This window comes from Bemisia tabaci, chromosome 5 (genome assembly GCF_918797505.1).
Source record: "Bemisia tabaci chromosome 5, PGI_BMITA_v3".
Classification (NCBI taxonomy): domain Eukaryota; kingdom Metazoa; phylum Arthropoda; class Insecta; order Hemiptera; family Aleyrodidae; genus Bemisia; species Bemisia tabaci.
The window spans coordinates 54,450,954-54,463,186 of record NC_092797.1 but is presented as its reverse complement, the minus strand read 5'-3'; the positions used below and the strand labels follow the sequence as shown (position 1 = coordinate 54,463,186).

The following is a 12,233-nucleotide window of genomic DNA, read 5'->3' as shown; positions in this document are numbered from 1 at the left end:
CTCAAATTTCTACCGAGCTTTCTGAGATTTCCGGTTAAGCTGACAGACTTATGGTAACGTGTATGAACCCTGTCCTGCCGTGCTGAGGAAGAACGCCGTATGAAAATTCGAGAGTTGCCAAATTTCGTTCAATAAAATGTTTATTCTTGAGGAAAGTTATGGATATTTTTCCTTGAAATTTTCAGAAACTTTAGATGAAATTGCGAACAAAATTGTCCAAGAAAGCGGAAGGAAAAAAATTCATAAGTTTACTGGGAAATTCGTGTTTGATCAAGGGAAATTTGGTAACGCCTGAAGGCACACGCGGCGTTTTTCCTTAGAACGACAGTATTAGAGAAATTAAAAAAATCAAAATAAAGCGGCGGCGCTCCTTACGAGGAGGAATTCTTCTTTCCGAGTCGCTGAACCTTCTCCTTAATGTTACCTAATTGTTTGTTCATTCATTCAATTTACACCTACTTTAAAGGACATTTTCCGTAACGCACTGTTGTCGGATTGCAAAATACAGTAGAGTCCTCTAAGAAAAAAAAAAAGATATGAAACTTGATAATGATAAGTCTCAACCAGGCAACTGATGAGATGGTGCTTGTCAATCCAGTATACTGTCATGCTAAGGAGGAACGCCGTATGAACATTCTAGAGTTGCCGAATTTCCTTCGATAAAAATGTTCATTTCTGAGGAAAGTTATGCATATATTTTCCCCCGTAATTTTCAGGACTTTTTGGTGGAATTGCGAGGAAAATGATTTGATAAATTGGAAGAAGAATATTCATATTTGTAAGTTTACCAGGAAATTTGCGTTTATCCAAAGAAATTCGGCAACGCCTGGCGGTTTATACGGTTTTTTTCCTTAGTCCGCCAGTATATCACTCGAGTAACCAACCTAGGGTTGCGTCGGTGTCGTTTTACGCACTTTTAACCGGAGACGACACGTTGCTCCGGCTCATCGACCACGTAAAATTAATTCAAGAGAAATCTCAAGAGACTTTCGGAAAGTACTTAAGGTCGAAATAAACTAAGATTCTTCTTTTTTTCGAGGAGGAAGGGCGGGTGTTCCTCTTCTCCTACGCTCCGAAACCAGGATTGCCAGACGGGGTATGGTAAAATTACATTATCCGAACATGTGACGTACTTTTGGCGGAGACACGTGCAGCCATCCCTGGGGAAAAAACCTCTGCATGAAACTTAGCATGTTTGTATTACTAGAGAGCACAGAGGCACGCTCTATGGCCCCCACCCGGCACCCACGTGTGTCAGACCCCTAAAGGCGTTTTCCTTTGTCTTACTTCAAAAATAAGAGAGAGTACACTCAGAACATGTAGACTCATTTTTTTAGGTTTTGTTACAAGGTTAGTTTTTCAGTTTCTTCGAGCAATTCCCTTGGTAAGCATGATTACTGCCTGATTATCTCTTGATCAGACTTTGTCTTTGTGAGTTTTATCTCCTCATTATAAGAATGGGTGTTCACTTGCCGCATCTGCTTCTCTCCATCATTGTTTGTGACGATCCTGTTTCCGTTGTATGCTGTGAGACGAGTCCAGTCACATTTTTTCCATTCTTACAACGATTATCACTTGGATCAAAGGAAACTCAAAAATTCCAACAATTTTCAACTTTTGGCAGCAAATCAAAATTGGATCGCAAAAAAGAATCAGCGCGATTGCAGTGTTGTAAAAATGTTGCCTCTTCATAATTATCTAAAAAATCTTCCCGAGTAGCAAATAATTTCGGTTTCCCACTAAAAAATCTATAATTTTATAATTTTAAAGGAGAACAGTTGTATAAATGTTAATATTGTACTTATATTAAGTATTTTTAAAAGAAAATGGGAAGTTGCACGATCTTGAAAACACTGTAATTGCGCTGGTTCCTTTTTGCTAAATGGGATCCGATAATAAGTTGAGTGTCAACACGGCCGAAGATAGAGACGTATTCGGGCTTCGCTTTTTTATCTAAAAAGCGCTTACCGAATCTAACTGTAAGCGACACCCGGCGACACCTCATCGGCAACAGAGAGCGGAGCGGTGCGAGTTCACGCCTCGCGCCATAGCGCCTTCAATTTTGCAAACGCAACACGGACATCCATCAAGCACGAATAGTTGTATCTCTGCGCCGTCATCAAGGCGCGTCCTTTTTCTTGCTCCATTTCCTTATTGTGTTCGTTCTATTTGCCTCATTTTTATAATAACGCTTCAAGGGCTTCGGGAGCAACATAGCCGAAGGCACTGGAGAGATCAAAGAAAACTCAAAAATTCCAACAATTTTCAACTTTTGGCAGCAAATCAAAATTGGATCGCAAAAAAGAACCAGCGCGATTGCAGTGTTGTAAAAATGTTGCTTCTTCATAACTATCTAAAAATCTCTCAGAACAGCGAATAGTTTTTGCTTCGACCAAATTGGATTTTAAAGGAAAATAATTGTGTAAATTTTGAAACTGTGCGTAGGTATGTTGAGTATTTTTTAAAAGTAAAGAAGAAGTTGCACAATTTTGAAAACACTGTAATCACGCTAGTTCCTTTTTGCTAAATGCGATCCCATTTGAAGACATAAAACAGGAAATACGATTTAAGCGATGTTCAATTTTGCTCGGAGTGTTCTCGGCTTCAGTAACGATTCAATTCAAACGCTTACAACATCATTAATAGTGCGTGCGGCTTGAAATTTTGAACCCGAAACTTTCGAGATTATATTAGACTATCGCCTCGCTTCGAAACCTAATAATCTAAACTTTTGACCCGGAAGCGGTATCTTTGGTGTACTGGACTCTTTGAGTTTACATTTAAGGGCACTATTTGCTCCGCTGCGTCGCGTGTAGACGGCTACAGTCGAAAAATGCAGATCTCAGATTGCGACGTTGTGACTTTGTGAGTCTCCGCTCATGTTTTCTTCTTCTTTTTTAAAATTATTTTTTCTTGTTTTATTTACGGAAAACCGACCATTAGTTTCGATTGAAATCGTCCATTAATTTCCTCCACACTTTCTTTAAAATACACTCAGAAAATTGCAAGGCGTCTATTTGATTAGTTTTCCTTGAAGACACGCGGAAAAAATGGTCTTGCTGATTTAACAACTAAATTATTAAAAAAAAGTGTCTGACACATTTCAGTGTAGATTTTACAAGGCTCTAATTTAACCACGTGATAAAGTTATCATTTTCTTATTGAAGAATGTACATTGAAACATATCGGTCACTGTTTTCAACAATGTAATTGTAAATGGACGTATTTCTGTTAAACGGAACCAAGCGCCAAACTGAATTCCTTTTGAGGATTTCAGAATCCCGGATAGCGCGTTCTGTCAAATGGAACTAAGCGCCATGGAAAAGCATTGCGAGTATAGGACGGAATGAGCATCGCGTTCCGCAAGACCCGCCAATCCAAGCCCCCCTCTCCCTTAGTTCCGTTTGATAGAAATACGTCCAAATCAGCAAGACCATTTTTTCATCGCAAAATCGAAGATTTTTCAAAGTTGCAATATTGAGATGCGCACTTTTCGCACATCGACGGTGTAAGTCGGCAATCACAAAACTCGCTTACGGTGTCTGAAAATCTCCGCCTCTACATTATTTTTTTAAAGGAGAACAAATTAACATCATTCCTTAAAATTTTTGCAGGATTTTCTTCGCACAGAGAAGAAAAATCACAGCAGTTGGAAAGAATTCCCGTTGAGTAGTTTTCCGTTTAAAAAATAAAGTATGACAGGAAATCTGCGACGTCGCAAACCGAGTTATGTGATTGACGACTTACATAGTCGATATGTCTATCAACACGCACGTAAGTACTCTAGGCAACAGGGGAAAGCGTGGGTGTCATCATTATCGGTAGTGTTGGTGATAAGTAGCATTGCCGTCGGGAAGCGATGCAACACAAATGAACCTAATCTCTGGAGGCTTCCGGGGCTGCTTTCAGACGCGGAGCTCAAAAGTGTCCGCAATCACAGTGTACATGACGCTCCTTTTGTCCGTCGTCGCGGGTCCGGGCTCCGTCAAAGCAATATCTCACACGTGTGGATCCTTTTCCCGCGCTGAGCCATGCAGATGACGTTGTCTCCAACAACAGACGCCCTTGATAAAAGACTCCCCCGAGGTTCACAGCTCCAAGACAGCCGCGAGGAATGGAAACATGAGGACAGTCGTCCCAGTTTGCGCTTAGTTTCGCAAAAATGTACATTCTGCCGTCCTAAGGAACAACGCCGTGTCAACATTCCAGAGTTGCCAAATTTCCTTCGATAGAATGTTCATGTTTGAGAAAATCTATCAATATTTTGACTTCAAATTTTCAGGTACTATAGCAGGTGAAATTGCCAACAAAATTATCTAAAAAATTGGAAGGAAAATATTCATTATTTTACCAGAAAATGTGTGCTTTATCGAAAGAAATTTGGCCACACCCGAAGGTTCATACGGCGTTTTTCCTTCGCGCAGAGGCATTCACCAAGGGCCAGAAACCCACGGGATAAAATAACTTCATTGCCGTGATACCGAAGAGAGCAGTAAGTGTAAAAATGAAGTTTCGAGAAAACGGGCTCAGAAGCTTCTGACCGGAATATTTTATTGAAAGAGGCCTCCGTTCTTTGTCAAATGCCTCTTATCGTCCGAAAGACTCTTCGAAATCGGTTGAATTATTGAAAATCGACCGATTTTATTACAATTACATAAAAGGGGTCATATTCATTTTCATGTGAAGCTATTGTTAGGCACGACATCCGTAAGTGCTATCTTCAGCCTGCTTTTGTGGTTGAGTTTTGGACACACAACAAACACATCTTCAGGATAGAAATCGGCAGAAGAGGGCGGCTTTTTACTTGATTGCTTCGTTTTTATTGGCTCTGTGGAGGAATAATGTCAATTACTACTGCCTGGAACTACGTCATTTATCCCGCACTTACGATTTTCTCATATGTATTGTTTTTATACAATTGAGATGAATTTTGCTGTTTTAGATTAGACGAATTTTTGAAGGAAACTCGATTTCGAAAATTTGAAATTGACTGCTCTCTTCGCAATTACGTGCAGTTTAGCGGAGAACAAATTTTGCTACTTTTTGCGAATGATCAAATTAAAATCAGTCACCTATTCAGTTAATTACATGAGTGGAAATTTTGCAACGTCAACGTTCAGCTCTGGCCAACGTCAACGTGTATACACGTATCGACGGTGTAAGTCGGCAATTACATACTCGCTTTGCGACGTCGCAGACTTCTTGTCATACTTTATTTTTTAAACGGAAAACTACTCGACTGCAGTTCTTTAAAACTGCCGAGATTTTTATTCTTGTGCGAAGAAAATTCTGCAAAAACTTCCGGGAATGACGTCAATTTGTTCTCCTCTAAAAAAATAACGTAGAGGCGAAGATTTTCAGACAGCGCAAACGAGATATGTGATTGCCGACTTACACCGTCGACATATGACATCTGACATTTGGTATCTCCTCTCCGCAGCATTTCTTCCGTCATCTTGTTAGCTGAACTATACCAGACTAACTGTTCGGTAATAATGATGTTGACTACGATGTCATTTTTGACCTTCGTCATCTACATCACACCCATACGTTAAAATACCTTCCTCAACAGCGTGTTAAATTCGCATCCCTTTCTTCTATGAGATTCATCGATCCTATAGAGGATTCCATTCAACACCTTTAAAGCCTCCCTTCTCACAGTGTCTCCTTCCTTTAAAGGTTGATCTGTCTTTCCATCTTTGATTAGCAACACTCCATAGTCCGTATATTCCGCACAGCCGTTGATCTGCTGCGCATCTCAGTGCTTATCGCTGTTCTCCCAGAGTCAGTTTCTCTGTTTTGGATATTCCTAAACCCCATTTTCGATACCCCTCTGGGAAAACGCGAAAAAAATGCACACATACACATATTTAAGACGCTTTCATAGCGCTCTTTTGTACTCTGCGACACTCAGCCGCCAAAGTCCCCTATCCTCCCAAGACCCTTCAGGGAGTTGGCACTCCCTTATTGCCTCTAAAATCCCTTGTCGCCACCCTTTCACTGGGCGTCCCCTTCGTCTCCTCCCAGTAGGAACCCAATCAAGCATCTTTTTGGCAGCCTCCCTTCCGTCACCCTGTTAACATGACCATACCAGACAAGCTTTTCGGCACGAAGCTGGACGAAAGAAATGCCCAGTGAAAATGTGGCAAGAGGGCGTTTTACCACCACTAGAGAGCGCTGTGGATGCGACTTGCTTGTTTCTTTCTTCAGAGAAACGGCGATTTATGACCGGTCACGGAACGAAGAACTTTAGTGCCATCCACTATCCTATCAAAGAATCCATCTCCTATTTGAACCATTGGGATTTTGAAACCATTTTCTTTCAGCAAAAACTTCAATTCCGCTCTCAAAAGAGTTTGCAGAAGACCGCGCACAGGGACGCAGCGCACAGTGGATCGAGCCGAGTAGAGAGGTCGGACATGACATTTTTGACGAAAACTGAAAATGTTGATGTTTGTTTCGCCACATTTTAAATTTCAATGAGTGATTTTAGAAGAAAATTTCGAGAGAAAACTAATGGAGCCATTTTTAAAACGTCGAATGTTTGTATAAAACACGGAATTATAAGCGTTTTAAGTTTCCAAATTTTATCCGACCTCTCCTATTGACTCGATGCACTGTGCGGCGCGGCGGTTGCGTTAATTTCCCGAAACCGCAATAAATTGGGAAGCGGAGTGCAGGCTGGAGGGCTCGGGATGGTCCCCGCGACGGAACGGGACGCTCGGCAGCGACAAATGACACGGAAAGCGTCCCTCGGGGACCAGGGAGGCCAACACGGAACTTCCGGAGGAGTTCCGCGGAACGGCAAACATCCGTGATCAAACAAGTCTCCCGCCTCCTCCAAGTTGTTGAGGAGTTTTCGCGGGAATCCCCGTCGACTCGGCAACTTTCGCGGGGCTGCGGTTTCCATTCGATTCCGCGAATTATCACCATGCCTCGAGTAACTGTCGGGATTCAGCTCACTTCCGGTTCCCGATCCCGGGTCCTTGGCGGTGGCGTGGCGTGCTTTGCGATGTATCGATTGATCTGCCATTTAAACCTATGGAAAAGAATCGATAAACAGGGTGTTCGCAACGAACACCTTAATAATCGATTCTTCACCATGGCTTCAAATGGAGAGATATCGATAATCAATTGTTCAAGCCTCGCCACTGGTTCCTGGCGAAGACATTCCCGTCGACGGAAGTGCCGATTCGCTATGCCGCATAGTGGATCGAGTCAGTGGAGAGATCGGACCAAATTTGGAACCTTTAAAAGCTCATAACTCCGTTTATACAAAATTTTGAGGTTCTGGAAGTGGTTTCATTGGCTCCTTCGTGACATTTTCATTCAGAAGCATCCCTTAAAATTTAAAATATGACGAATTAATCATTAAAATACGAGGAGGAGATCAGAAGGTGACGATTGCCTGATGGTCTCTGGGAGGATAGGAGGCGATGGCGATTGGGCGTCGCAGAGCGCGAGGCGGCCGCTATAAAAGCGGCTTAATGTGTGTATGATGTGTATCAACTCTATTCGAATAGCTCAGACAAATCCGACATTATCCGAAGGTCGCTAAGAATCGTTGCTGAATTTTACGCGACACGCGCAAAATTCAGGCATCGGGCTGATGACTTCCACATTCAACTTTAATTCAGCGTGTGATTGTGGCATCATTTCTCATTTAATATTTTGGTATTGCGAAGACAGCCGATTTGATTTCCAAGCAAAATTATAACTCTAGATATAGTAATACTAAAAACTAACTCCCCTTACGTCTCAGGGTCTGACATCAAATTCACATAAATTCAGTTTTTTAAAGAATTACCCTTAAATTTGAGGCTGTGGTTTAAGGATGTAGACTTGTTCAAGGATGCGGAAGGAGGCTTTCTTTAACTTAGATGAATTTTTAAATGCCTCCTGACCTTTGCTGAAAACTTTACCGACTTTTTAAATTTAAATGCTGTCTTAGTTAGAATTTTTAACAGTTTTTTCCCCCCTGCCATTTTTGACCTGTACCATAGTCTATCGGCTTTCATTTACGAAATGTGTAAAATAAATAAACGAACTATGTAAGACAGAGTCAGTTGCAGCTACCGAGACTGGGATAAATATTGCACCTGAAAGACACGAAGTAGGTAGCACTGCAGTGGCAGCTCTTGAGCCCAGAACACTTAGAACGCCCTTAACGCATGGATACAACTATTACTGCTGCGTGGTTATGCGTGTTGCATGCAGTTGGAAATGAAGGCGTTGTAGTTCTTATTGTTTATTAACTCTAATGCTTGCGGTTCATGCGGTTTGTGCGGCATGGAGTTCTCAAAAAGAATGGAATCGTGTCAGAACCCAATAGGATGCCTTTTTTTACGATTTTGTTTTCTTTCGGAATTTTCACACAGGTGCCAGTGAAAAGCAATATTTATGAGCCCCGTTTGTGGGTCGTTTGGCTGCACTAGAAGATTTGAGTATCCCCACCTTACACATCTTGTGGGCACTTCAGTTGGAAGAAGAGATCATTGAATTATTTTTCATTGTTTCAGTCACCTGTACAATCGCTCGAGCAACTGGCCAAACAGTCTCGAATAACCTATTCGGTGGTGAACGGCTCAAGCACTCACCAGTATTTCAAAAACATGAAATTTGCCGAAGACACTCTCTACCGGTTAGTATTTCCACACTCTTCTTTATTCGCACAACTTATTTTGAGGGTCAAGACCAAACCTCCGTTTTGACTGAAGTTGACACGAAGTACTTTTTTTTTATTTTATGATTTTTTTTTTTGAAAAGTTCCTCTTTAGAAACAAATGCTTTAAAAAAAATTTATTTGAGTCCACAGTATGGACCAATCCTTAGGTGATATGAATTGTTACTTTAGACTACCTCAAAAGTCCGCTGGAATTCCTTGTTACGTTGAATTTCGAAATATTAAGTGACGACTAACGTAATTGCTCCTAGACCGATAATTGTTCTCGTTGACTGAGCCTATTTTGTTGACTTTAACAACGCATCTCATCGTCAATCCAACTGTACGTGTGCCGTCAATAATTAACAAGTTGGAGTTATCCACCTAATCGATTCAACCGCGATCATTTGGGCGTGGGAACAAGCTTCATAGCATCTACCGTAACAATATTACAACCTCAACCACGAGAGATTACGGGAGCTTGAGGGTTAATTTTAGACCAAAGGGGTGCCTCCACCCTTCCATGCGGGAATCAATCGTTACATGGCAAATCCTATCGCTCCAACAACAGTAGGTACCGCTGACCGAAACCAAGACATGAAGGGAAGGAGGAGGGTATCTATGTAACATGATTCATTTCGATAATCTCGGAAGAGTTTAAAATTTGACCACATCTTGTGATCAGAAAATACTATCTCTGGCTCATCATAGAAATAAACATAAGTGCCAATAGATCCGCCATACAAATAGGTGCTTTTATGGGTGGGCCAGAAATAAAACTACCGTGTTTGGGAAAAACGGCGTATGAACCTTCAAATGTTGCCGAATCTCCCCGAATAAAATATTATTTCGAAAGCAGGTAATGTGCATACTTTTCCTGGAGATTTTCGGGTATTTTAGATTGAATGGCGGACGAAATTTGCTGAGAAATTGGAAGAAAAGCATCTACGAATTTCTCGATAAATCCGTAATTCATCGAAGGGAATTTGGCAACACGGTCGTTTTTTCCCTTACCCGGGGATGTAGCTCCCAATTCCAAAATGTAGTCTATAATTGATTCTAATCGACACCCCCGCTTTTCCCAGAAAATTTAGTGACGGCGCGCGGAGCCCGCCAATCAATTCAATTTGTTCACCCGGCAGTGACGAATAGAAATCATAACGAATCAATTCGGGAATCTGCCGACGGAAGCGCGTAGCTCTATTTTAACATGAGCTCTTGGTGGCGTGAATGTAAACGGACGGCGGGGCTCATCTTAAAATGTAGCTGTGGTGTTATGTCGGGAGGAAGACGAATTCGACGCCCCGGTGACCTCTCTTTGCTCACGCGAAATCAGTCCGTTATCTGATCCAGCCAACAATCAACCCGATGTTGTACAGGGTGTTCACGACCCTCTATACCCTTTTCAATCGCACACCAAAACAAGTTCAATATGACAATATTAAGTTCCTTTTTAAACGGTTTATTTTTATTTTAAGAAAAATTTAAAAAAACGTCTCATACGCAATTTTAGAAAACAACCTGGGCATTTTCAGTCTTAGAGTCTTGGAAAATTTATTACGCATATGTGAAGAGAATGATTTTTATGTTTGGGTTAAAAAATAAGGGATCAACATATACTTTAATATGGAGCATTAGATGAGGCACACCAAATTAATAGTGTCTTCTTAAACGTTCATCTATATATTCAAGAAAAAATTTAAAAAAATATTTCTACGCAATTTTAGCGAACAACCTAGGCATTTTTAGTCTTCATGATTGGGTTAAGAAATCAGAGATGAAGATACCTACTTCAAAATAGACCATTAGATAAGGTACATATTGAAACATCCTGATACATGTTTCCTAATCAATGTTCCACTTAAAACATGACAAAATTTGCTTAAATTAACTCCTAAGTAAGATTTCAACGATTCTAGTTTGTCAAGTTACGGAAAATTATAATTGCCCGCTCGCAAGGAAGACAATACTTTTAACTTAAAAGTATTGTCTTCCTTGACTCACTTAAAAGTTTTAAGTGAGTCAACTCTCGACCTACAATTAACGGGCGTAGCTAACTTCTTAATCAAGCAGTGTTCTATCGTCCTATGTTGTTTAAATTGTAAACAGTATTAAAAAATGTAACTAAGCTTAAGCACCAAGATTGAGGTTGTCATATTTTCATGTCGCAAGGACTAGCATTGTAATCGCGATTTGACTCGCGTAGAAACATACGTAGATTTGCTTTTTTCATGAGCAAGGAAGTTTGAATTCATGCATCAAAAAACCGTCAATGTCACAGTTGGGAGTTAATTCGGCAATTTTCGTTACCCAAACAGTGTTCTGCGTAAAATTTCAAGTGGGAAACGTGTATCAGAATGGATTATTTGTGCCTTGCTTAGTGGTCCACTGCCCTTGAAAAACCTCTTTTCAAAAAATTTTGAAATATGAGGAACAAGCTTAATGGTTATTTTCTTACAAATTTCAATGATGGTCTTATGAAATTGTATGCGTTAAAAATCGACCCCACGGTATCCAATGGGGTCTTGGGGCTCACAAACTATCGACGAGTTTGTAAAGTAGTGTCACCGTACTTGAGAGCTAATGTTTTTCGGTAAAATTTTGAAAATATTTAATCTTAATCTGAAACTATGGAAAATGTCAACTTACATCGATGCCAAATATTTTAAAATCGGTTCATATTATCTTAAATTACAGCCCCACACACCATGCACCATGCTAAGCAAGAACGCCGTAAATCCATCAAGATTTTTCCACGTTTTTTTGGAAAAACTTTATAAAATAAAAATTGATTTACCCATGCACCTCAAATTTTCAGGTTAAGTTCTTGGTATTATTTGGGAAAAAATTCTGAAAAAAACATTGTCCCAAGGCACACAAGTTCTTCTGTTATAATACATTGTTCCCAAAGAATGTAAAATGGCGTTTGCGGCGTTTTTGCGTTGAACGGCAGTACAGGCTGTAGGGAAGGGTCAGAACCCCTCTCTCGCCCTCCATACAAATTGTTAAATCCTCAGAGGCTCCGGGAGAAAACTGTACCGGGCGTCATCAGATTCGGAGAACCCGAATTTCATAGTCTCGGAGCTTTTTGGCGTCACCACCTTTGGTATCTCAAAGAGGTGAGCGGTAGGCGGAACCACACCTGATATTCTCGAAGTTCGTTTAGATTGTTTCTCAAGGAGTATGAAATTCGGATTCCTGGAAGTCGAAACCTCAAACTGTCATTTGCAGCGAGCCTTTACACGACGATTTTGCGTGGTGTAACAGGATTGCTTTTTTTGCAATTTTGAGGAGGTTGCCAAATTTCTCAGCATCTCTCTCCCTCCTTTTCCTTCTAAACCTGTGGGGGGATCATGGGGCTAAGAGATTTTTAAATTCGCATTTCTTAGATATTTAGATTCTTTTTAAACACCTTTTTAATAAGGGTAACCTTTTTCTTATAATAACATCTCCTCTTCTTCATCCATTTTCCCTCTCGTTTACTATAATTTCTCTGTTTTTTCTCCTGCTCCCATTATTTCTATTCTTTTTATTATCCCTCCTTTTTCTTCCTTTTTTTGATAATCTTCCT

The 12,233-nt window shown here is 40.6% G+C and overlaps 1 protein-coding gene across 1 annotated transcript in view; it reads left to right on the top strand.

Annotated features, from left to right (window-relative positions):
- The window catches only part of LOC109039886 (Ionotropic receptor 8a), a 67,330-nt gene that overhangs the window by 31,074 nt on the left and 24,023 nt on the right, over positions 1 to 12,233 (top strand). The window contains exon 7 of the mRNA XM_072300954.1: positions 8,520 to 8,641. Within this exon, the coding sequence (XP_072157055.1) occupies positions 8,520 to 8,641 (122 nt within the window). The remainder of the gene's footprint in view (positions 1 to 8,519; positions 8,642 to 12,233) is intronic.